At 38.9% G+C, this 26,927-nt stretch overlaps 1 protein-coding gene across 2 annotated transcripts in view; it reads left to right on the plus strand.

The window, feature by feature from the left end:
* vps50 (VPS50 EARP/GARPII complex subunit) overlaps positions 1-26,927 on the plus strand; it is a 103,860-nt gene that overhangs the window by 47,744 nt on the left and 29,189 nt on the right. The window contains exons 13-23 of one of the 2 annotated variants that reach the window (XM_017424682.3): positions 1,373-1,505; positions 6,884-6,972; positions 7,156-7,250; positions 8,874-8,972; positions 10,573-10,663; positions 11,684-11,869; positions 13,961-14,079; positions 15,298-15,404; positions 16,882-17,003; positions 21,060-21,137; positions 21,600-21,680. In XM_017424682.3, coding sequence (XP_017280171.1) covers positions 1,373-1,505; positions 6,884-6,972; positions 7,156-7,250; positions 8,874-8,972; positions 10,573-10,663; positions 11,684-11,869; positions 13,961-14,079; positions 15,298-15,404; positions 16,882-17,003; positions 21,060-21,137; positions 21,600-21,680 — 1,200 coding nt within the window. The remainder of the gene's footprint in view (positions 1-1,372; positions 1,506-6,883; positions 6,973-7,155; positions 7,251-8,873; positions 8,973-10,572; positions 10,664-11,683; positions 11,870-13,960; positions 14,080-15,297; positions 15,405-16,881; positions 17,004-21,059; positions 21,138-21,599; positions 21,681-26,927) is intronic. The other variant, XM_017424689.3, reaches the window with a different exon arrangement.

Below are 26,927 nucleotides of genomic sequence, written 5' to 3' on the forward strand. Positions count from 1 at the left end.
TTTCATTATTATGGTTGAAAGAAAAGTATGGCTGCTGTTCACCACCGCGTTTTGTCTGGTTGTGATTAATTTGTTTCTGAACATGTTGGCAGGACTCTGCTGGCTGATTGTAAAGTCTCGAACTGCGCCGGTGGCTACCATTGTTGCAGCTGAACTTAACTGGATCATATTTTAACGCAGCACACACATCTTTTCCAGTCTCTGACCGTAGAGTTCTAATTCAGACATGTTAGTAAAAATGTCCCATCTTAAGCAGTTTGTTAATTATTTATTTTCCTTTCTTCGACACTTAAGATTTACAACAAACAAATACATTTAAGTGAGCATAAGTTGTGTGACTTTCAGGATATCTACTATTACTACTATACTGGTATTTACTCATAAAGTGTGCATTAATGAGAAAATATAAGAACTATATGCGGATGCATCAATAAAGACTAATGTCCCTCTTTCATGTAGTTCATAGTACAGGTTTGCCTCTGGCCTTTCTGTGTGGAGTCTGCATGTTCTCCTCGTTACTCCGGTTTCCTCCCGCAGGCCAAAACCACGCACGTTAGTTTAATTGGTAACTTCAAATTGTCCCTAGGTGTGACTGAGAGCGTGAATGGCTATCTTGTTCGTTTCTCTGTGTCCCTGTGATGGACTTGCTGTCTGTCCAGGGTGTCCCCCGCCTCCCTCGCAGTGACTGCTGGAGAGAAGCACCAGCTCCCCGTGACCAGAAAAAGAAAAAAGCGTGTAAAAGGAAATCGATGGTTTCTCTTGTTCACATATTACCTTTTAGGTGAAATGTCGTTGGAAATGTGCTAAAGTGAAAATGAAATGGTGTCTAGAATAGCAGATGAGCCTTTTTGTTGTTATGTCATTATTACCGCATGTATCTGAAGCTGGGCACAGTAGCATGAAGCAAGCTTATGAACTACTTGAGCCTCAGCAGATGTAATTGTGAAGCCAGACCTCTTACCTGCATTCATTTTTGCATCCATCTAGGTAGAAAATCTGGGCAGGAAGTTTGGGTGTGAATGCTGCAGACATGAATATTTGCACATGCTTCCTCTCTGGAATATTTCCGAATCATTTCAAGACTGCAGTGCATATGTGAAACGACTTTAGACAAATCCTTCAAAACCCTAGAAGTTTATTTGACTTTGAAACAACAAAGTACATTATAGATATCTTTAGATTTTAATGTAACTGCTAAGAGGAACTGAGTATCATCTCTTTGTGCTCATTTTGAGCTCACAGTCACAGTGTTGTATCATAAAGCAGTATGCATTGCAGCTACATGACACAGGATGTCATGGTTTACCTTGAAAAAAAAAAGACCTTGTTTGACCTTGTTTTCTTTTCCTTTCATCCCTGTCTCTGTTGGCAGCATATCACCCTCGACAGCTACATTCCCTGCCTGACGGATCTCTGCAAGGCTTTGTGGGAGGTGATGCTGAGCTATTACCGCACCATGCAGTGGCACGAGGAGCATGACAAACAGGAGGCCGCTCCCACTCCCGGTAGGAGTTTCCCCACTCTTTCATTGTTTCCACAGAGAAATTATCTGAATGCAACACCACACTACGAGCTTCAAACTCTCCGGTACCGAAAGCTGTGCAGGTCTTTGTGAAAAGCAGTTTCCAAGAGGTTAACGGTACAAGCAATGTCCTCTTCCATTTTTCTGACCCTATAGAAGGAATATAAGCTCTTTCTCCCAGTCTCAGCAACTGTTTGGAACAAGCTTGTGTTTTGCATCTCAAATCCCCCTCCGCTTTTTTTTTTGCATCTTCACCCTTTAAATCACCTTTTTTTCCCACCTGCACTCACAAAAATGTACTCCCTGTGCCTTTAGAGTTTTGCAAAGACCTGATGAAAATGGCTTCCCATTATTTCACCTACGAGAATTTTTTTCCCCTTGTGATTTCCACACCGGCATTATAACTAACTAATAGGAATGACTGAGTCTTACCGTGTATAAGGGAAAAAAATGTATTTGTGTGCTAATGCTTTATGGTTCTGCACAGTATAGTGGTACATGCACTAAAATGGGATATGTTTTACAGCATATACTCTTTCTCCACTCTGTTGTCAGCAGGTTAATGACTGATCTGCAAAAAAGGCACTATAGATTAGGATGTGTATACAGAATAGTAATAAATGCAATATTAATTATGTGACATTAGGGATGAATATAAACAGAAGCAACAAATCACAAATTCTGAAATTGTGCCAACATTGACTGATTTTTATGTTCCATCTCTTTGCATACAAAAACAACTCTTCAGTGCAGGTGCAGCATTTGATTCTGTTAAGAGACATTACCAAGCGCCAGCCCAAAATAGTGAAAACTTCTGATTTTTTACAAATGTATTTCATCTTTAGAATTGCAAGTATATTCAAAAACATCCAGTTTTATTAAAAAAGAAAAACAAATCTTTTTTTTTTTTATTTGAATCTTATTATATACACAGACTTTTATGAAAAATACACAATTACAGCCCACCAAGCCAGGAAGGATGATGGCACACAACATCAGCCCAGAGTCAGCCAGATGTGAAAATATCAGCCTTCAGAAGCACCGTTGCCAAGGCAGCAGCAGCAGCCTCCACGAGGAGCTGATTTTTTTTATTTTTTTTCAACAGTGTTAATGAAGAAAATATGCTTCATTTCAGTTTATTGCACTTTTCATTTTTTGACACTTGTTTTGCCAGATATACTGTACATAGTTGCACATTAGACATAAATGGCAATATTCTTTCCATTTCCTTTTCATGCTGTACACAATTCGTTTGGCGAACAGATAATGACACAAAGGATATCCTGAATGGTTGGTGACATTCATTGTTCTCACAGGGCTTCATTAGATGCCATGTTTCTTGAAGGGGAAACTATATTTACTCTGATTGGGCACATTTATCATCTCTCTATCTGAGTGGTTGTCACATGTGTCCTCGGTGTGGAGGTGACCTCAACCCCAATATTCTTTTGGTTCTCACCTTTTTATTTAGTTCTTATTTTTATAAAAGTGGGAGGATCTTTCTTAGAGTAATGATGAAGAGCAGGAATCAGCTTCTTATCATGAATGTTGGAAAACTTGCATTAAATAATTGGACTGAGGTCGAGATGCACCACGTGCCCTCCAACTTAATCAGATTCTTCTGATCAATACAGTTTAGCTTGTTTAAAAAAAAAATCTGATTTAACCTCAATTTCTGACTTCACTCTTCCAAAAGAGCAAAAGAGAGTGTTTTCAAGCACAGCTGTGTTTAGGAGCACTGGGAAGTCAAGGCTCTTGTAGGTTGTTGTTGTTTATAAGTGAAGGCCAGGCGAAGTGTGACTTTCCCTACTATTTATCTCTGTCTTTTCTTAGAGTAACAATACTTTTTTATGTAGTTAACCTTGGGAGGTTGTTTCTGCACTGATTGAAACTGCAGTAACAGCTGGTTTAGTTATTGAGAAATGGTTAAAAAAAGGACTTGTGGCAAAGGAGAGCAGCTGAAAAATAGTGTGGTAAAGACATTAAATTTGTTAAATCCACATTTTATTTGAAGTCTTGGCTAGCCTTCTGGTGCTTTCTGAAGTATTTGATTTTACGATATCTTATTTAATGGTGTAAGTGGTTAGTTGGTTGTAAATGTTTTTTTTTCCTGCAGAAACATTTGTTTCATTAGTAAATCCAATGAAATGAATGGTGGACAGCCTGAGTCACAGTAGCAAGGCCACCTGTGCGCTCACAACCCATTTAGCCTCTATACCTTCTTAATCCGTTAAATAAATGATGCACAATGTTCTATAGCTAACTGGGTCAGGCAATGATCGAGCTAATTCATTCATTCATTTCTCAACTCAGATAAAATAAAACATTTTATAACCTACATTTAAAAAAATCTGTGTGAAATGAGCTTTTAATTTTGATACCAATATTGGTATCCATGTGTAAAAATGAAGAATGGTTAAAATCCAAAAAGATCAACGATTTAGGATTTACAGCTGATTCTGTGAATGATAGACATTGGCAAAGAGCCGAGCAGGAGCTGGCACTTTTGATTGCTTTGCGTATGTGTTATCCGCGAAGGAATAATATGAAAATTTACAGCCAATCAGAGCAATTCTTCAGCTTCAGCCTGGTGTGCGAACAAAAGTTCCAGGAAGTTCCTTTCTATTGCTGAATGGTATTATTTTAGAACGATTCAAAATGTGTTGGATTTGTCTTTAAACAATCTATCTAATGGTATCAAAATATGTTGTGTTTGATGAGGTTATAAAAATCAGACGGCTTTGCTAGTCACAGCTACCCATCCAGCAGACCTGACACAGGCTGCTCGTTTCACTCTAACAATGAATTGAGGACGAGCACGGAGCCTTTTTCAGGCAGGTTTGGCCGAGCCCGCCGCTGAAAAGCTGCGAGTGGAAAGTTCTCGGTTTGCATGTGGTGCTGTTGGCTATAATATTGCATCTTGAAAAAATGAAAAGCTCTTGCTCGATTCCGACTTCAATGTTCCGACGAGCAGTGTGGAGAATTTAGCCTGGTGAAGGAGCTCTGTTTACACAAAGATTTCTTATTTTAGGGTTAATGGAGAGCTGTTTCATGTGTCTGTTGGTTGTGAGAGTGTTTGTCACCGTGCACAGCAGTCAACTTTTAACCAAACTGAATGTTGGCAGTGTTTTCTAAGTGCAGTGGTGCTGTTGCTGCTTTTGTTTCCCTCTTTCCAGAGTCTGGTTTTCTGAAAAAAAAAAAAAAAGTAAAAATACCACGAGTCTTGCTCTCAGTACTTGAGAGTCGGAAGTCCTGATTAGTTTAGGGTCTAATATCTGATAATATTTAGCTAACATTACCATGATGCTATCAGCTCATTCCTCTCCTGCAGATGGTACAAAGGGCTGCTGCTCGACTTTTAACAAGAACAAGCAAACGTGAGCTCATAACACCAGTGTAGGCCTCACTTCATTGGCTTCCTGTCTGTAACAGGATTGAGTTTAAGGTTTTATTGCTAGTTTTTAAGGTTCTTAATGGTCTGGCTCCATCCTGTTTCCAGGATCTTTTAAAACACCATTCTTTATCACTGAGGTCAGACTACTAGATGCTTTAAGATGTTCCAAGATCTAAATTTAAAAGTAGGGATTTGCAGTCATTGCTCCTGTTTTATGGAATAGTTAACCTCTCCATATAAGATCTGCTCAGACCTTAGAAGAACCTAAGATGCTCCTAAAGACCCACTTTTATTCACTGGCATTCGGCTCAAGTAGACCTTGACAACTTGATTTGTTATCTGTACTTTATAGTATTTTACTGAATGATTTTATTACTTTGTTCTTGTCATTCTTGTCAGATTTTTATTGCTATTCTTTTACTACTCTTTGTATTGCCATTTTTGCTGCGAAGCACTTTAGTGCAGCCTTTGCTGTTTATAAAGTGCTCCTAAGAAAATGTCATTGACATACAGTAGCTTTTCCTTTTCTAATCTTACCGAAAGAGTTAAAAAGCGAATATGTGATCATTCTGGTGCTTCCACTCGCATGTGATCTTGTATAATTATAGTGGTTCTGCCTTTTCTTGATAAACTGACCATTGCACAGTGTAGTGGATGGATCCCCATTTAATGAATAAAGAGAAGACAGAGTCCTACCACCAACTTTTTTTAGGGCTGTTTTTTGGTGTAAAAAGAAAAAAAGATAAAAGATCAACATTTCCAATTTGTAGGAACAGAGATGAGTGTTCGGGGATCGATACCTGCTGGAACGGGTATTTAATACCGCAGTAGGAATACTTATTCATCTCAGTTTTGTGTGAATTGCCTAATCAATTAATCATTAGCAGTCTCTGCTTTCACCCATTTCTCAAAGTTCTCAGCTTTCACAGACTCTGTTTCACTTTGTCTCCCCTCACTAACACCACTCCTTTGGCTCCCTGTTCCTCAGAGTCCGTGACTTCCAGTGCCATCATTGTGCTCATTAAACTGAAACCGCTGTGTGTCGAGGCGCCATGTCAAGATGTCTCCCAAACCCCGTGTTCTTTTATCTTTTAGTGAATCGCACAATTGTTTCCAACGGCTCTGTCAAATATATATGACTCAAATTATGACCAGTGATTCCAGGGTCTCTGGAGCAGCTTTTGCAGGCTACCTGTTTTAAGTTTCTGTTTTATAGAGCAAAGTCAAAGTTGTGAGAACTTTAAAATCTCAAGTTTGTGTCTCTCAGTTCAGGATAAAGTTATCATAAATTGGTGCTTTCAGTAATGCAGTGTGTTGCTGGATTGACAGTTGATTGCTTGTTGACTTGGAGCCTTACAGCTTCTGGCTTTTCCAAAAAAATCCATTTCATACAGGGGAAGCAGCTTGAGATTAATGAAGCAATTTTCAGCTAACGGGAAGTATTGATGGCGCTCTGACACCGCACCGCACAGTAGTCTGTCTGAGACAATGAAAACAACACAGGCCCAACAGAAAGGATAGCGAGCTGATGATGAAAGAGGAATCGCGTCTGACAGTAAACAGGACTCTAACATCTGCTGCTGGTCATCCAGGATTGTCCTATCAGGCTTTAAGCTGTCAGTCCTTCGTCTTTGTTGCTTTAAGAGTGTCACGCTCCTCGGATGTTGATTGGCATCTACCACTGACAGCTGTTCGCAGGTGACAGCGAAGGACTTTTGATTTCAGTAATGTCTTTTTAATTACAATGGAATAATGGGATTTTCTTCAGCTATTATTAAAAGCACATCATAATTGTTTTTCTCATCACTTATGACATGACACTGATACAGTCCAATTTCCTTGTGCAAATTAACAATGAAGGGTTTGCCTTTCCTTTTTTAAGGCACTGAATCTTATATAAAAGTTATCAGTGGTTTTTTTTTTCTAGTTTTCTAATCCTTCATTGTGTCCTTTTTGTTTGCCTGCAGACGATGCAGCAGCAGGGTCTGATGAGTTGAGTGTGGACCGAAGCTATGTGAAGAAAAAGCTTGAGCATGGACTCACGCGGATCTGGCAGGTTTGTAAAGAAGCATTATCTCTCCTTCCCTTTGTGCTTTTAATATATATATATATATATATATATATATATATATATATATATATATTTATTTTCGAATTCATTTATTATCCTTCAGGTTTTCACCTCACTCAGAATTCTCCTCCCATAAATTACCAAGCCCCTCTCCATCTCTTTCCTCAGGATGTCCAGTTAAAAGTGAAGGCGTACATTCTGGGTACGGACATGTCGAACTTCAAATACGATGATTTCATTGTGGTACTGGATGTCATCAGCAGGTACGCCTCAGGATCGGCGCGGCTGACTCATTCTCGTTTCCACTAATTGGTCTTCATTGCTGTTGCTGTCCCCTTCTTGTTTTAAATTAATCAGGTTGAGCAGCAGAACTTTCTCATGAAGTCTCCCTCTGTCACAGTATTCATTTATTCTGTCAAACATTCACTAATTAACTGAAATTAGGAGAACTATATTTCACAAACACACACACAACCATATTGGAAACTTAATGGTTTTCTTCATATGACTAAAACTGAAACTATAAAGCTAACTTAACAACATACTGATTAAATTTACCCTGATTCTAATAATGCAATGCAAACATTTCATTTTAAATTGGTGGACAGCAAACAGAAAAATACACACGTTCATTTCAGTTTTTCATTTAAGGTCCAGCTTTTTGTTGCTCAGCTCATTTATTTGTTATTTAGCGATGTAGTCTGTTAGTCGGGGCAATTTCAAGGGATTGCTTTTTTGTTTTGTGCTTTAAATCGAAACAAGAATATCACAGTCACAATATGTATTTCAAGCATTAAAGTTTAATAATGCATATTAACTAGTTCTGTCATCAAATTCAGAAGAAGTTGCTGATAAATCCGCAGTCTTTGTGTGACGATAGTTATGCTATCTTCTAAAACATATTTTCACCGGCTAAAACTGAAGAAAAGGTTGAGTGTTAGCCATAAAACCATCTCCATTTTGTCTTTTTCTTGCTTCTTTATTTAAAGTAAAAGTTAATATCGCACAGTAAACATGAACACTCATCTATCATAAAAGATATTCCACGTTTAGTTATTTCCACCATTCCACAAACTCAACGCAAAATGTTTTTAAAGAAACATTTTTGGAAAACACTGAAAAACTGCAATAAAATGCATAAAAGCAGAATTAAGCGATAAAATAAAGTGGCTACACAGTAAATCCATTAAGTTAACTAAGCTCAGATGGTTTGACTGATTGCCTTGAATTTTTAAGTTTAACTTTAAATGAAGTTTATATGAAGAGAAGACGCTTTTTATAAATAAGTTGTAAATGTTCACATCAAAGACTGTATATGGACCTTTAACACGAAGCAGGAACTGGATCGACCATACCTGTCAGCTGGTTTCAGCGCAAGTTTAAAATCCTGTCCTCTCCATGTAAATAAATTAATTTCACTGTTAGTAAAATAAAAAAAACAAACACTTCGGACAATTGGGTAATCCATATTCTTACTTGTTCTTACTATAAATGCAGATTTTCTTCCTACTTTTCCAGCACTACTGCTAACAGCATCTGTCTCTTGCTTGATAGATTACATTTATGAGGATAAGAACATTTTGCATCATAACTATTGGAAACCCTGCTGGCCCTGCTGTCTGTCAAACTATGAAGGCTTTGAGTTTGTTTTTGATGTTTATGTATTTTTTTTCCTGTGTCAAACAATTAAAATGTACAAACAACTATTTAAAATGTTTCCTTTACTTTTGACTTTAGAAAGGAAATGCAATTTTTTCCAGAAACACAATCATGATAAAAAAAATCTACTTTTGCATTAAAATTTTATCACAAAAAGACTTCAGCTGTGCAACAAAGCATCCACTTGTAATATTATACCCGTGTCTCTCTGTCATGTTGCCTTCCAGGCTGATGCAGGTTGGTGAGGAGTTCTGTGGCAGCAAGTCAGAAGTCCTGCAGGAGTCCATCAAACGCCAGAGTGTTAACTACTTTAAAAACTACCACAGGTAAGATGGACCAGTTGCTTTTTTTGTTGTTCATGTGAAAATTACAGTAGGTTTTGTTACGGTTGGCTGTAGATAAACATGGTTTACAGTAAAAGCAACACTCTTACGTTGAAGGTTTTTTTTTTCTTTGAAACAATAGAGTACATAATTGCCTCATACATGTTCTCTTGATTATGTAACGCCCTTCTCTGACACAATCAGAGCCTTTTTGAGACTCAAAATAGTGAAGAAGAGAGAAAGAGACACAGAGTAGGCATAATGAGATTCAACAGAAAGTTTGAGGTGATGAAATGGAGGTGATCTGGGTATGAAATTGCACCAGTAACTGGAAAAGCGAGTAAGATGTGATGGACCCCGAGAACAAGGAAAAGGATGAGGAGGAGGAGCAGAGCAGTGGCTTAAGGCCCTGACATCTGCACTGCAGGTGAGAAGGCCCCCAGTATGCATGAAGTTTTCCGATTTGTTGCCAATTCCCAAGGTATTACCTGCTGGCGAGCTTCGGATTGGTAGCAAGCAATTTAGTGTTGCTAACATAGCTGCCTCACAGCAAGAAATCTCAGTCCACTGATATAAAAGTCACATTTTCCCTTCTCTCCGTAGTTGAGAGAACATGTTTGTATGACCTTAAAGAGCCCTAATGCCAAATATATGCACACTAGCAGTGCGCGTTGTCTAATTTGAATATGGATAATAAAAATGTGCTGTATCTGTAAAATTGAGATCATGACTTAATGCTAATCTGCTCTCTTTTTTTGTGGTGTTTATGCAGTTCTGAAATTGTGCACACAGATATACAATAACTGCTGTTTAAATACCAGATTTAGAGAACTCAATATTATGAAAATGTTGGAATTTAAGCATGTGTAGCACTAATAAAATCTTTTTATTTAATTTCTCATTAATTCTTTAACTATGCAGTCTTTCGGCATCCATCAGTGGGTGCTGCAGCACCTCCTGCGCCCCCTACTTCCCTAATTCTCTTGTAGTTTTCACTGCATGCTCTGTTTTTCTCAGTCTAAACCATGCATGCTAGATTAATTGGTAAATGGACCTCAGTGGTTGGTGTGTTTTTTTGTTATTTATTTTTTGTGCATCTCTGCCAAACACGACTCCAAGCAGGGGCAAAGTGGGTGCAGAAATCCTGTAAGTGGATGAATGAATAAATTAACTTTATTAATCGCATCCAGTGACAGACGTAGTCATCAGGGTAATATTCAATTTGACAGACTTCGCTGAAGTCAGTCACTTCCCTTACCTTATTTTAGTCTTAGCTTCTGTGTTCTGTCATCGCTCATATTTCAGCCACTTTTACACCATGAAAAAGCAGAGCTGCAGTGTTAAAGCCAGCACTGCTTTGACATTTCACACAGAAAGACCTGATATTAGCCTGGCGGGTGAGCGGCAGAGTAGCTGTTCTGAGCTGTTGACAAATCAAAGCATGTTACAAGACGCAACTCTCTTCCAGCTGAGCATTAGTAACCTTTACTGGATTTGTTTGTTTGTGTGTTTATCCAGCCACTCTCAAGACACAGGAACTTTTTATTTTTTATCTTTTTTTTAACCTTGTGTCTATTTCTTTTTCTTTGCACATCCCCTGAAGGGCACGACTGGAAGAGCTGAGGATGTTTCTGGAAAATGAGACGTGGGAACTGTGTCCAGTCAAGTCTAACTTTAATATTGCCCAGCTCCATGTGAGTAAGAAACACATCACTGAGTTGAAAAGGTGAAGTGAAGTAGCTTTATTTCCCTCCCCACAGTTCAGTGATTGCACACCTTAAGGTTGTGAAATTTACATAAGGATGTAAAGCTCAGCTAAGGAGTTCAGCTCAGTTATGTCTGTGTGTGTGTGTGTGTGTGTGCTGCACATTACATAACACTGATGCACATCAAACGACTGTTGTCCCCTGCGGTGTGTACGCTGGGGGATTTTATTTCCCACGCTCTGGGGCAATATTGGAAAAAAAAATCAAATTTTGAGAGTTGAGCAGCTTTATGAACATTAGGGTTGTGCCAACTTTTCATGCCTTTACACCAGTGGTCTCCAATCCTGGTCCTCGAGGGCCACTATCCTTCATGTGTTACTTGTTTCCCTGCTCCAACACACCTGATTCAGTGGTTAAATTACTTCTTCATGTTCTGCAGAAGCCTGTTAATCACCCATTGAGTCAAATCAGGTGTGTTGGAGCAGAGAAACAAGTAAACCATGGAGGATAGTGGCCCTCCAGGACCAGGGTTGGAGACCACTGCTTTCCACACCATAATCAACCTGAAGAACAAAAAAAGTCATTAACAGGAAAAAAAAAAGTAAATTCTCTTGATTGTAATACTTTTTAGATCTGTTTTTCTTCATCTCTGTTTTGCTTTGGAAGACACTGCAAAAGCTAAACATTTAAATGAACCTTCACAAATGTTTACTAGCGAGTGGAGTTTTGCATTTGCACAAAGGAGTTTCCTGAATAGTGCAATTAACCTGTGAAGCCGTTTTATTCACAGATGTCCACAGTGTATTTTTTATTTATTTCTTCCATTTTTTTTCAACCTGGCTAAAGATGCATTTAGTTTTAAGTTGCAAAAATAAACTTTTTGTAAGACTGTGAGATTTAGCAACAGGCTAGGATCTGTAATGGGGAGCCTTTTTCTTCACCTATGCATCTCATCTGCTGGCATCTGTCATCTCCCTTTATCTCCATGTCCCATCTCCTCCAACCCAGGAGTTCAAGTTCATGGGCCAGTGTCGCTCTCCGTCCATTTCCCCGAGCAGACAGTCCGTCTCCTCATCCGTCCCGCCCCAGGAGGAGTTGTCCCTGTTTCAGCTGCACCTTCAGGATGGCAACCCATTTGAGATGCACATTGATCACAAGGAGGAGGAGACGGAGGATGTGCTCGCATCTAACGGGGTAGGTGTTGAGAACTGATTGTCAGCAAATTAAAGGATGTGCTGTGTTGGTCTAAATGTTGCAACAGTATATGACAGTATATTTATATTTGTTTATAGATCACACATGCTGGTTTTGTTCAGTTGTTTATTGCCACCAAACACATAAAACAGCATGAATCTCATGAACAAGTGAATGGATTGAGGTTCAGTGCCAAACTTGTTTAAATTAAAAACTAGCTTGTCACCTTCCGCCAAAGTTTCAAGCAAAGACTGGATCTGTTAGTGCTCAGAGCTACTACCACTCCAAATATTAGCTCAATGTCTGTAGGATTGACTGATTTATAGTCATCTTTGTGTTTACTAAGATTGATTAGCAGTGGTGGCCATCTTCGATGAAGCTGACTATAAAAGTTAATCAGTTGTACAGGCACATCCATTGATTTTCTTCTGAGAGTTTATTCAAATCCATCCACTATCTCATGAGATAGTTTGCTAATGATGCTAATGATCACCTGCCTTTCATGGCGGCGGGTGATAAAATTGTCAAAAATTAGATATACTCATTATAGTCCAGCCATTCATTTTCTTTACCCGCTTTCCGTTGAGGGTCGCATGGAGCTCACTCACACCTAGTAGCAAATTAGAGTTGTCTACGAACCTAACATTCATGTTTCTGGTCCACATGGAAAAGTGGCAGCCAAGTTTCAAACCTCCTTGCTGGGAGTCGACAGCTCCAACCACCGCATCCCCATACCACATAGTCAATCAAAGTTGTTAAAAAGTTTACAAAAGAAAGACTTCTTAGTCACTGATTAAAGGTTATTTAACATAGAAAGTGATGTACGTGCAGTCCTCACTCAAATTGCACCAAAGTTTGGCTCTGGTTGCTGGGAGACTGAGAGGAAGTAGCTATTTTCCTGCATCCACTTTGAGTGTATGTGTCAGTATGTTAGATGAAAGCTGTTACATTTACTGATGAGGGGGAGGAAGAGATGAGCCGCAGCTAAAGTGGTAAGTAAGGAGCTACATCCATACAATGGCCTCCTCCACGTTTACTTCAGTGCGAAAGCATGATGTGGTGAGCTGAACCACAACTTAAAATAAAGAAAAATGTAATACTTCGAAGGTGCAAAAAACTTAAAGGGCTCTGCTCACAATGTTTGCTGTGTAACCACACAAATTCTAATGTATTCGAGAGTCCTTCTGATTAAATGCATTAACGTATCATCACAAAGTGTTCGGTCTTTTTAAGTTAAATTATTATTAACCTTAACACACTGGCTGGGGCAACGCACATTTATTCTAACAGTGCGCAACATATGAAAATAAATGGGTTTGGAAACAAAATGCAGCACCTATAACAACTCATCATTAGAGTTGTCTTCTGTTCTGATTCTGGAAACTATTATCTTTTTGTAAAAACAAGTTTTAAACTATTCCTCTAAAAATGTCTGGAGATAATGTTACAGTTCATTGCGGGTCCTTCCACACGGTTGCCTTACATAATTGAAAGAGTAAAAAACATGCATCTTTTCTCATCTGTCAGTATGTTTTGTCCATTTGCTTTTTTTTCCTGTTTTCTTTAAATTTTTGTTAGGTTTAATTAAATTTACAGAGCTTAAACTCGATGAACTGGACACGATTTTCTGATGATGTCCTCACAGCCACTGCTCTTATGACTCCACCAGTATTAGATGCCAAATCAATTGTTTCTTTAAGGTTCATTTGTTAAAGAAAACAGTTTTTGTCTCCTGATTACACAGGTTTTCTGACATGTTGACTTTTATATTGTGATGCACTTACTTTTTTAAAAGGTTAATACTTTAAGCAATATAGTAGCATCTGTGTCAAACCTACAAAAGCCACAGTCTGACGTGCTCTTAAACTTTTAATCCCTCCAATATGACAGTGCTCACTGAGTCCATACTTAAAGAAGAAGAAACATGGATTTATTTTAGGAAAGAGTCATCTTGACTTTGATCTGAAACATGAATGAATTTTCTGCTTCTCCACCTGAAGCCAGTCATTTGATGGCCATTTCTTTTGTGCTGACATTTATCATCTGATCTTTGTCTTCTCTGATTTCTATCATCTCTATTTTTTTTTTTAGTATGAATCAGATGAGATGGAGAAGAGTGTGTACCAGGACTACGACAGTGACAGTGACGTCCCCGATGAACTAAAGCAAGACTACGTAGATGAGCAGACGGGTGACGCCCCTCTAAAGAGGTGAGTTTGTCGCATCAAACCGACGCACAGCTTGGAGCTGTTTTTATTCAGATTACAATGACGAGAAAAAGATAAACGCACTAAATATCGGGATCTCTGAATGTTTCACTCAAGGTAAATCTGAAAATGTGTGAATTTGTGTCACTTTTAGCTCATCTCTGCCTAACTGTACTTTGCAGGCAAAAAGTTTTCTAAATAGGCTTTTTTTCATGTAAAAATTATTTTTCTTTTCTACTGCCACCTACAAGGTCGCTGAATTTTGAAGAATTAGTCACTATTCAATAAAAGTGAAGGTAATAATCCACTTTCTTTCCATCTTGGGTATGAAAGAATCCCTTTTCATTTGAAAGAGACGTTTGAACGCAGTTGAAGAAGCTATTTTTCCCCTCTTTTATTGTTCGAAAGTAATGAATTATAATAAGCTTATAATTTGCTCAAATCGCACCATTTCAGAGTTCTACTGCTGCAATTTACTTTAGGCCCTCTTCATGTGTGAGTTCATTATTAGCTGTTCAAATTGGGTAATTTACTTGATGCAACATGATTCAATTATTCAGTTTTACCTTCCTTTTGAAGATGTTTTAAAACTGGTGTTTACGGTTTTAAAAACTGAATGGCACACAAATCCCATTCAGTGATATAAATCATTCAGTAGCTCCTCATTACAACATCATTGTTCTAATAATGATTTTCTGTCATGCAAGTTCAGTGTATTATTTATCATGAATGTGATGTTTAAGCTCAGTGCCTCATTACTTCACAGATCTGTTATGCTCGATAACATTGCTCCAACTGTTACTACAGCTCCTCATTTGTATTAATCTGACACACCTGACAGATGGTCACTAAAATGCTAATCTCTTATTCTTTTAAGCGGGGATTGCTAATGGTTAATTATTGAATGGGCTGCGTGTTCACGTCCAGGAATAAGACAGCCCATGCATCGACCGCGGCCGATGTAATGACTGCTGGCTAATTTGCCTCGGCGGGCTTTGTGTCAGGGCTCTTGGTGCTCCAGGATCACCAGTTCTGACACTTCACCACTGGGGTCCATCTGCATCTCCTTCCATGTGCAGTGGGTTCTGATAGATCAATTAGAAATCCCGGACCCGGACTAAAGGTTCTGAAACCCTGCCCATCATCGCAGAAGATTAGCGATATTAACATGTATTATTGAGTCTCTTCTCTCACGGGTTTTCTCCCTTTTGCATGCATCAGCGTGTCCAAAGAGACCATGAGAAGCAAGAAGAAGTCGGACTACAACCTTAGTAAGGTCAACGCACCGATTCTCACCAACACCACCCTCAACGTCATTCGGCTGGTCGGTAGGTTCTTCGCACATACAGACGCACACAAACGCACTCTCTCCACCAATAACCTCTTTGCTGGTGGAGCTCAGACTCAGCTGCAGCACGTGTCTCCTCTGGCCTGCTGAGATTTCAATTTAATCATCAATTAAGCAAATCGTTGCGATTGGCACGCGCTGTGTCTGTGTGACCGAACTGCGCTAATAATGGTTAGCCTTCGCCCTGAGCTCTGACCTCCTTTTGATAAAAGCTGCTTACATGTCTTTGTGGTGTGGCTTCGAGGACATTTAGACCCCACGTTGACAAACTGGGCTCTTGGTTTTCATGGACAATTCAGAATTCGAGTAGATCATTATCTTACCGGTGTTCTGCTTTTAGCTTTGATCATTTTTTTATACGAATTCAAGTGTGATGTTAAGGGGACAAAAATATTCTTGTTTTTTAGGCTAAAACTTAATATTCTGTTTCTCACAGTGTTCATGTGCATACGTCTTTTATCACATGTTAAGTTTTAGTCAGTTTACAGTGGTGTGGAAAACCTCGAAGCAAGGAAAAGCCCATGTTTGATTCCTTGTAGTCACTTGTAATAAAGGATCTGCAGGACTTTGATGGAATCAGATTGAGCCCAGTCTACTTGGTAAAGAAAGTCTGTTAAAAATATATGTGTAAGAAATAGTGCTGTCTCAGAGGCAAAGCCAGCAAGATTGAGTTTATTTCTTCTCCTTTTCTTCCCATCACAAGCTCTTAGTCAGTGGTAACCTTGTTACACCCCTGTACCTCTGTATTTATAGCTTTTATTACCTTTCTGCTAAATTAAATCCTTGCAATTTATATGCAAATGCGCCACGCTCCTGCTTAAGTTCTTTCCTAAAGGATGTAGTTCTGCCACGATGAACTTACTTTGGCTTAACTGTTTTAATGTTGGAAAAAATTGACGTAAAATCAGAATCATTTTTGTTCTTTGTAAGCGAGCTCAGTGGATGTTTTGTTTTTTTTTAAAGAGTGATCATTTGGGATTTAACAGTGACCGATTTTCAGTAATCAAGGCCACCGATAGCTGATAAATGAAGCCATTTTTTTTCCAGGTTTCTTTTTAGCTCATAAGAAGTAAGTTTATTATTTAAACCCAATACACCCCTGATTTAAAAACAAAACATCAGTTACTAAAGACATTTTCACCAACCCTTACAGCACAATAGATAATTGTCAGCAGAAGGTATAGCACAGTGTCAAGTGTAACAACGAAACCTCAAATGTTCCAGCTTTTTAAGCAGTTTAGTAGTAGTAGTAGTAGTAGTATTTTATTTTAGAAATTGCAAAAATTGGCCTAAATAATCAGTTGATCAATCAGTCAGTCAACCTCCATCATCTTTATAACAACAAACACTCTGGGAACCAATCAAGAACACACACACACCTTTCAGATTATCCAAGTATGTACAATAACTTTATTTTTTTTATTTTATTTTTTTTTTGCAATATTCTCCCCATCCAGGAAAGTACATGCAGATGATGAACATCCTGAAGCCAATTGCCTTTGATGTCATCCACTGTGTATCACAGCTCTTCGACTATTACCTTTACGCCGTCTACACCTTCTTTGGACGAAATGACATGGTACAGTGTTAATTATTCACCCGTCTTCTGGGAATTTATACACCAAATACTATAAACTTTTGTGGTGTCTAATTATCATTTTATAGGTTTTATCACCTGATATTTGATCTGTGGACAACATTTAACAACATAGTTAGGAAACTGTATTCTAAACCTTAATAAAAAATAAGTTTCATTTCCTCTTTCTGTCTTTTTTTTTTTTTTTTTTTACAGATTATAGTCTAATTCTCTCATGACTCATTGCAAGTTTGTTATTCATCCAAAGTTTTATCACATTTAAATCCCTCAAAGCACAGAGCATTACTTGAGTTTCTCAGTTGTCCAAAAAATGTTCTTTTTTTAACCATAAAGCAGCGATGAGCGTCTTATGATGTTACAAAAACTCTAGTAGGGTCTTAAGTGCACTAAAAATGTATCAGTTCTTGTCTACATAATGCAACTAAGACTGGCATATTCTTCATACCCTCATTTCATCATTTCTTACTCTGATTATGATTCTTGTTGAGTTTAAGATGATCATAAAATGCTACTTACATACATCAGATTAGAGTTTTAATGCATTTGTGTTAGATTATTGCTGCGCGTGTAAAAATACTCAATGCTGAATTACTGAATTAAGGAGAAGTTTTAAAGAAATTAGCCAAAAGATGATGCAAGTGACAAGTCGATGTGTCATCAAGATAATGGTTCAAATCCTACCAGCTGTTTTTTTTTTTCTTCTAGAGAAAGTCAAAGAATGACTTTCCCACAGTCCTGACCTCAATTCTCACCAACAGACATAACATAGGAAAACATATATAGCATTTTGAAGAGATGAAGAGATGAATTAAATGTTTTGTTGGCTGAATAATCTAGGAATCTTTCACACCTGAAAGATGAAATTATCCTAACTAATAGTGCAATTAAATGCAGTCACAAGTGAAGCCATTGTTGGACTTTGTACTGATAATGTTATAGTATTGAACTACAACTCTACTATTTTTTCATCCCCTAGAAACTTCCAACCATGTCTCGTATGTTTTAGTGTGACCTGCAAGTTGCATCACCCACTTTGCCTAGAAGGTCATATCAGACGACTGCAGAGGCTTCTCAAGGTTTAGTTGGAGGCAAAACTGACAAATTGGTTGTGGACGAAATTGGAATTTCCGAATGTCCCAGCAAGAGCCTTGCTTTGAGATTTGACAGTGAATTGGTCATTGATTATTTAATGTTTTGAACTGAGAAAGGGGAAAAAAGAGAAACAAGAATAAAAATTTGGGGATCTTTTCTCGAGTCTGATCACTTAAAGGCAGAGGGAGTCGGCAGTAACAGAGTCCGCTGAGCCTAGATTTTAAATAAAAAAGAAACCAACGGAGGGGAAACGGTTCAGGTGAAGTGAGGTGGATTGTACTGTGCTCATGTATATAGTTTTGACTAATACAAACAAAAAATAAAAAATTAAAGTCTGAGTAATTTATAACCTAAAAGCAACTGTTTTGTTTGTGTCCATTTTAACGCTACTGTTTGTGGAGCTATTGTGCAAGTTTCGCTTTAATTTTCATCTTTGTTCCTTTTTTTTTCCCAAAGTGAAAACAACACACCAAAGTTGTATAATTTTACCTCCGCTGCACTAAGAAAATTGCATTTATCTTCTCCGGAGGTGGATCCTAGTATGTTTATTAGATGATATGCAGTGAGACATGGACGAACAACTGCTTTCATATTTCCTCATTGCTGTCTGTCACAGTAGAAGTTCCTGATGAGCGATGGGTTGTAGTCCCCCTTGCTTCTGTATAATGGCTATCAGGTCATTTATGTCGTGCTTCACAAAGAATAAAAAAAAAAAGGCAGCATTTGTTTCTTCGTCGCCCTCAGGGAAGAGATAATGATAGCAGGGAAATGACTTCTGCTGTATCGAGATGGAGACGATACAGACAAAGAATGCTCCTCAGGGGGATCTTTAATTCAGATTATTGGCATGTTTATGTGCGTGTAGAAGAAATCCGAGGATAGAGATGTTGACTTGTCACAGCCTCGCTTTTCTCACGTGTCCCAGTCTGACCACTCTGGATCCACATACAGTAAATGTGAAGAAACACATTGTTGCTTTTTTTTTGCTGCAACACTTTATTTTTAAAACGCTATCCATTTTTTACGTCGTATCACTCGTTTTTCACCGCAGTGCTTTTCGCTCACCACTCCTGTTCTACACTTTCTCTGTGAACTGTACATTTGTCTGTAGTTCATTCACTTTTTAATCCACTGTCATCAAGTGCTCCGAAATGTCATTTTGTGAGCCCCCCTTCAGCCCTCCCCCTCTTCATTAATGGATCTCACTGAAACAGACAGCGAAATGCTAATGTCCCCATGAATCTTTAAAAAGCTGCTGGAAATTGGCCCCGCACATATGCTGGTGCTTTGACCCGGACTCTGCTCTCCTTTTTTCGCTGCTGGAATCGAGATGAAGCTGCTTGACTTCGCCACTTGAAGAGTAATGGGCATGCATTAATATGTAAAAGAGTAAATACGCCCATTATCTGTTTAAATAGCCGCTCCTTCGACAGTCACACATATGCTAAAGATGCATTATTGGGCACGGATTCTCCATCATCGTTATTAACCAGACTTTCAACTGCGGGGTCCACGGGAAAGGCAGATTTACAAACACAGTTTTGGAGAAAAGTTATTAGTGTTTCAAAACTCTGGAAAGTTGCATCCTACAGGGCTAACTTAGATATTTCACTCAGTTGTCTACTCTGGAAAGAGACACTAAAAGGATATTTAAAAAAAAAAGAAAAAAGAAAGTCACGAGCCAGTTGCGAACGGAAAGATGAGGAGAAGATATATGAGGAGGAGAGGAAGTGGAGGTGAACGACTGCCTACCAAAACACTGACGCCGAAAATCCAAAAGTAGATTCGGGCAAGTGTCTGACACTTGAACAAATTGATGGCTTCTTAGAAAAATAAACAATAATCCAAAAAAGAATTTTCTTTCTCTCATCTCATAACTCTCACAGATGGTTCCACGCACTGAAGGTTATCCAGTATGCACTATGTCAAAAATAGGTCGGGATTAAAAAAAAACGTTGGGTTTTGCAGTTGTAAAAGTCAACTTTAATAGACCGCTACCCCATTTATTTCAAACCCCACGCATCCAATTTGTCAATAGGTCTCCAATGCACATTGAAAGGTGCTTTCCTTTAGGTCTGTTATTTGTCGTTTTCAATCTCAATGAGCCCCGTGCAGAAGTCTGTGCAGAGTGAAGTTCATTGTGTAAAGTTTACTGTGAAAATGCTCTTTGAACTGTTCAAACTCCTGAGAAAAAGCCTTTACTTTACCTAACAGTGACACCTAATTTTCAGCTTTTACTGAGCCGAGACAAGTGAGAGGAGCGTTGTTTAGCTGGAAGAGGTTCATCAGCCACATTCACAACACTCATCTCAGGGCATCTTAAATTGAATCTAGCTGTCAGAGGATCCGCTGCCGCTGTGTAACATTTCATTTACGCAGCAGCTGTGCGTCCTGCTCTAAGGTTTAGCTGAAGTTTTATTGCATCTCCTTTTCATGCTGTAAGATTAGCTAATAGCTTATCAGTCCAGTCAGAATTAAACCAAATTTCTTTCAAACTGAGGTCATTCAAAGGGCTATCCTCAGCAGGCACATTATTAAATGTTCATAATATTTCTGCTGAAATCACCTTGTGATACAAAATTGACAACCTCAAAAGATCTGACCTATCTTTTAAAGATAAAAACAATAAAAAAAATTCTTCTGTGCTTCATTTATTCATTCAAAAATGATTCTTTCTTTTGTTTGCTTTTCCACTTAAGTTCAGTGTATGCTTCAATAATTTAACAAGACTAAAATGTGCTTTACTAAATGTTTGACCAGTGCAGCTGTTTAAATGTGAGCTAGCTCCAGAATGCTGTTGATTCCAGCCATTATAACCCATTAATCTCTCGTTTGTTTGGTCATGTCTGTGTTCACTTCTGTTGTACTGTGTCCACACGGTTTCTTTGAAACTTTGAGCTTTTGCTTCTTGTTTTTTCCTTTCTGCTTCCCATTCGCCATCCATAGCCTGTCCCAAGCCCATCTTTGCCCACTTACGGTGGCAGAGAGGCAGCCACTACCAGGGTGGTGGGCCCTGCCTGCTTGGTAAGCGCAAACCTTGAAGTGTTATAGGTCTGTAATGGAATGTAGATCCAGAATAGTGGTCAGCATGTGTAGTGTGTGTGCGTGTGTGTGTGATTTGAAGCTCCTCAGATGTGCAAGATTTACCTTCTGAAGTCAAACACATCTGAAAGTGAATTCAGCAGCATTTAGTATGGGAGTTTGCAGTGCCTTTACCCTTTCCATACCCCTCTTTTTACTGGTTTGATGCTTTGATTTTCTTGTCTGTTTTCCTTGGTTCCTCCTCCATCTGTAGGGATTAGACTCAGCTAGAAGCAGACAGCAAAAACTCCCTTGTCTCCAGCTACATGAAAGGAGAGACAATTTTGCAGTGTGTTTGCGTGCGTGCATGTGTGTGGGTTAATAAAGTGTGCATCCTTATAGAGGAAGTTGTCAGTGCATTGTGCAGACACTCACTGTGTGTGTGTGTTTGTGTGTGTTCTACAGTATGAGTCATCGGGTCTGGGCCTTATCAGCAGCAGACTGAGAACCACACTGAACCGCATCCAGGAGAACCTCATCGACATGGTAGGACAGCAGCTGTCTGTTCCTCTCCACACTCGACTTTACCTTCTCTCCTGTTTATTGTCTTTCTTCCCTTCTCCTCTCCTTTACCCGCACTCGTTACCTCGCCTCGCCGCCTGTCAGACACAAACATGATCTCGACATCTGTATTTCCTGTCTTTATGATCCTCTTTGTGCCTCTCCCTTTAATTGTTTTCTTTTTTTTTTTTTTTTTTGGTTTTCTGCCCACTTTATCCATTCTGACCCACTGTTGTCGAGAGAACCCACAGCCAGTGTCATCACAAAATGCATTACAGGTCATTATCTGGCCAGTGGTCACCTCCTCTCTAACACCCATGTCTTTATTTGGGCAGACCTTGTGTTATTCCATTAGGGCTCTCAATCGCTGTTCCCTTCTGTACATTATGACGATCAGAGGCTACACTGTTCATCTTTCTTTGTCTCTTGGTTTAATTTGGTACAGTTACATTATGTTACAGGTGTATCATAAGGCAGCCTTTTCTCTGTGCCTCAGAACTGGACTTTAATCTGACAGCAATCCACTTATATGTGCACTTACTTTCCTCTGCTAATATGAAACAAAACAATCATTGTTTGTTTACTTTTATTGTTTCAGTGAGGAGAAACAATAGGTGTTATTTAATTATGGTAGTGTCTGTGGTTAAAAAGGTCATCATTTATTGGCATTCTAGTTGATTTGTTTATTTACTTTTTGAGCTGCTCTGTTGTTATTTCTGACATTTAGATTTTCCAGAGCTTGTTTGGAAAGTTTAGAAGCAAAAGATATGAACCCAATTAAACTAAATTTATGCTTAATTGAACTGGATTTCTATCATATGATACAAATTGTGCCAGTTTTTCTGCCTCTGTTATGCTATTAAAACGACAACATTTTTATGTGTACAATAGTTATCTTAACGCTCCTTTTTCAAAAGAAAACATTTATTTTACCATGTAATTTCATACTTAACAGAAAACTACATCTGTGCACTATTGCTTACAGTATATGTTTTATATATATATATATATATATTTATATATATATACTCACACAGAAATCTTTGAGACAAGAACGCAGACACTCAGGATTTTAAAGTGTCAGATGCTTTCTTGACTTCCAGTATTAAATCTTGTGCTTTCCCTCAACAGCGAGAGTAAATTCTGATGCTTGTAGCTTTCCTTTTTTTCTTTTTTTTGGCTCATAGTTTTCAGAGTTTGTCAGTTTGTTGATTCTTATCAGCGTTGGACACAAACGACAGACCTGCTTGGAATAGATCTGTGTCGGCCTCTTTTTAAGTGTATTATTTCTGCAAACGTTGAAGGTTTCCAGCGTGGTTCTGCCTCTGTTTGAGGTTGGTTCTCTGCAAACACATGTCTACTTCTTGTAGCGTGATGCCGGCATTCAGGGGAAGAAATAAGTGGAGCAATCTGAAAATAGACTAGTCCTGTCTGTGTTGTCTCTGTTGTTGGTCCCTTTCAGTTTTTTTTTTTTTTTTCTTCTCCAGAGAAGGAAGGCATCATAGTGTACACAGATGTAATCTGTGCTGCATAGAAACGGTTTAAAAATGTGTATATTGTCCAGTGTAGCTTTCATCTCTAGGTTTTCCTGTGCTTATTTTCCATATATATTATGTCGGTTCTCAACACATTTTCTTCTTTGTTTTTAAAATCTGTTGCGATTGTACAGTTTCCTCTTAAGCCTACATTCAGCGTATAGCATCATCTCCGGGGACAACGCTCAGGACTGCATATAAGCCCTTTTATTTTGGTTGCGTACCCATATTTCTTTTCTCCGCATGGGGAGAAAGTTTTGCAAACTCATACATTTGTGTGCTGCTGCAAATCCCCCTTAAGCGTAGGAATGATTGATTTTTCTGATAAATGATTCTTCCCCCCCACCCCCCTTTGGTTTGTTTCTGTGGTGTTGTGCAGCCATGATGTGTGGGAGCCCACACAGTTTTCAGAGGAGAGAGTACTGTTCAGTTTGGAAGAAAAATGTTGTTTTTTGATGCAAGGCTCTGAAGTAGAACAGAAGAAGCTTCCACTTTATGTCTCAGGCTTTCCTTCAGAGCACAAGTAAACAAAGAAACAAAAAAAAAAAAGAAAAACAATGGATATTTAAAGGCTCTGTGAATTGAAAAAACAGAAGTCGACGCCTGGCCTTTCTACACTTCCGAGTCTAATTTTACTTTTTAACATCACAGGCTAAGCTGAAGAACAAACTGTCTTGCAACTATACTCAAACTTTTCTCCAGCTTATTTTTAGTGTAGCTGGCCACCACTGTTTTAAATTAGGTTTAGAGTTTGCATAATGTATCCTGTCAGGTAACATAATTAGCAGGTATTCTGGTGCCCATCAGTGTTAATCTCTTCTTCATGCTGTACAGTAAATAAGGAAAAAAAAAACTAGAAAGTGCTTTATCTGGCAGTGAGCTCACAGCATCCAAAGGACCCTGTAAAGGCATGGGATTTATTTTACAAGGAAAATTAAAGGTAGAAGAAAAAGCGCTGCAGCTATTTTAGTATTCTATTGATAAATCGATTAATCCATTGATTATTCTGGAGTACGGCGATCATGCTTAGATTATAACTAAGTATTCAGATATACATGTGCTATAACCCTGTTCCAAACTTTTCTCTTGGAAACCTCCGACTTATACCTAAATTAAAGACTGCATTCTTCCATTTTGCTGTCAGAACTCTGTGCACTCTTGTGCACACACACATACCAACACATAACCAAAAAAAAACAAAACAGTAATTTATTGACTCTTTTTATTTATGTGTCCTCCTCGAAATGTGTCTTTGTCACTAAATCCCTGGAAAGTAGGTTCTCATCACAGCTAAGGTAATGTAGGTCCTTTAGGCTGAAAACTTAGAAATGCACCAACTTTTTATCCCCTTTTACGTGTTAACATCAGAAAAATGGGATTTCATTTCCTCTTTTTGCGCAAAGCAAATCTGTGAGTAGAGAACACACTCTGTGAGCCTCTGGATTGTTTAATCTTCTGCGACCTGATACAGCTCTTGATTGAGGATGCTACATCTGCTTGTTGGTTTCGTTGTCTTCTTTATAACCACATTGATCTTCTGTTTGTACAAAGTTGCTGCTGTTCTGCTCTTGTAGTGAACCAATTTAGCTTTAGGAACACGCTGCAGAGTAGTTTTACTCCTCTTTTGCTTGATATAGTCCCAAACTTTTAGCGTCTTTCTTCTTTTTGTGCAACAAGTAATACCTGTCCCTGTGAAATGCAGTGACCACTAAGACGTAATGTCGTGTATCAAACAGAACGTTAAGGGAATTTTTGTAAATGAGTTATTAAATTTACTCGATAAATTGTTTCTACAGTGAAAACTGTAGAAAGAAAACTTATACACTTCAACTTTCTCGGAGCATAATAAATCACTAAAACTTTAAATTGCTCTGTTTTTTTGTTTAGTTTTTTTTCAAAATGTATTCTGCCATTAGAGGCCCATTTACAGCCAGGTAATTCTGAAGGTAAATTATGAGCCATTTTCAGATGTCACACTGCTGACATGCTCTGTGTTCAGCACCCTCCTTTAGAGAATATGTGCACCCTCTGAACTGTTCGGCTGATCCAAATGGACTCAGATGGACAAACAGGCTTGATGGGCAGGGAGAGGAAGAAGAGAGGACTCTAATGCACCGAGACATGTTTGCGTTTCTGCGGTAGGTGTTCTCTCAGAAGACAAAATGGTTCTAAACTGAAACTGCGCGGCTGCACTCGTGCATTTCAGATGAGCGTAATCATATCACTTCGTGTCCGATTAAGAGCCATTTCAAAGCTCCTCAGAGGAAGGACACAGTCGAGCGTTGTATCTCCACCTGTCCTTTCTCTGTAACGCATTAGCAAAGGCTTTTAGTGTCTTTTTTTCACATGCAAAACTATTTTAACTCATTTCGATTCAGTGCTTAAAAATATGCCATTTTATTTTCCTGAATACCATTTCACGCCGAGGTTTTCTTTCTTTCTTTACTCCATTTGGCTCTTAGTAGTCGCACTCCACAGCAAAAAAGTGAATATCACGTATTCACGCAGAGTACAGAAGCTCCACCAACTGCATACAAATCCACGCAGCCACACACTCCAGAGATTGTGACAAGGTAGACCTCATTTGTAAACATATTATAAAGTTAATTGCACGCTGCATGTCAGCTGAGCTGCCGAGTCCATGTGGTTTTGTTCCCCTGATTTGCCGTCGCAGCTCTTTGATTCCAGAGCCAATGTGCTGGTAATGATTTAGAATCCCTCATGAACGCCTGCGACATTTCATTTCATCCGGTCTCAGGTACGGAGCAACTACAGTGTAGACTGGGTCCTCCGCAGGGACAAAATAAAAGATCATCCAATAGTTTACGTGCTCGCTCTGTCTCCTGTATTCTTGATTACTCTCTCCGAAACCTTTTGGTTTTAATTTCACTCGCTGTGGGCTTTTGATTATTTTATGCAGATTGTTCCGAAAGCCGCATGAAGTTTGGGAGAAACTTCTGGGGCGGGCAAAGAAGGAACCTGAGTTTTGAGTTTGGTGTTAAACAGCGTTATCAGCCAGTCGGTTTTAAAATCTTTGCTTGGAAAATTCCTAAACTCTTCCGCGGTACTGCTTCAGGCAGGTCCTCTGGCCATGTTGTGTCTGAATAATGCCATGAACTCCATCTGTGGTCGTGTTGACGCTGCCAGAAAGTTCAGCCATGACAGCTACGGAGAGCTGTTGCTGCAGGCACCCTTGTGAAAAGAGCTGACAAAGGCTGGCATTTGCAGTGAGGCGATAACGAAAGCCTTAAATAATGAGTATTTAGTCTTGAATTTTTTTTCTAACTTGTCCTAGCAACTTTTTATTTCATTTTTTTCCATTTTTATTCCTCTTTTTTCCCCTTCCTTCAATCTTATCTGTTTGCCTTATCTCCTCCTCAGCAGCTGTGTTCCCAATGATTTCATGCCCCTAAACTCTCTGCACAACCGTCTACTTGTGTTATTCCACAGTTTGCGGTGCATGTGACTGAAAAGACAAGTGGCGTGTTTGTGTTTGTTTCACAAACTGCCGTCAGCCCAGGACCAAGATAAAATCATACGGCCTGAGATTGTGCTCAATTACGGTTCTGCAGTTGTTCAAGTTAACCCTACAGATTTGTGATGAGCTGATTAGATGAGTGTCTGTGTGTTGGTAATGCCTGCTGATGAGAACTCAACGTCTGTGGTCTGTGTGGAGTCTACCCCCCCCCCCCCCCCC

The sequence above is a fragment of the Kryptolebias marmoratus genome, linkage group LG5, assembly GCF_001649575.2.
Source record: "Kryptolebias marmoratus isolate JLee-2015 linkage group LG5, ASM164957v2, whole genome shotgun sequence".
Classification (NCBI taxonomy): domain Eukaryota; kingdom Metazoa; phylum Chordata; class Actinopteri; order Cyprinodontiformes; family Rivulidae; genus Kryptolebias; species Kryptolebias marmoratus.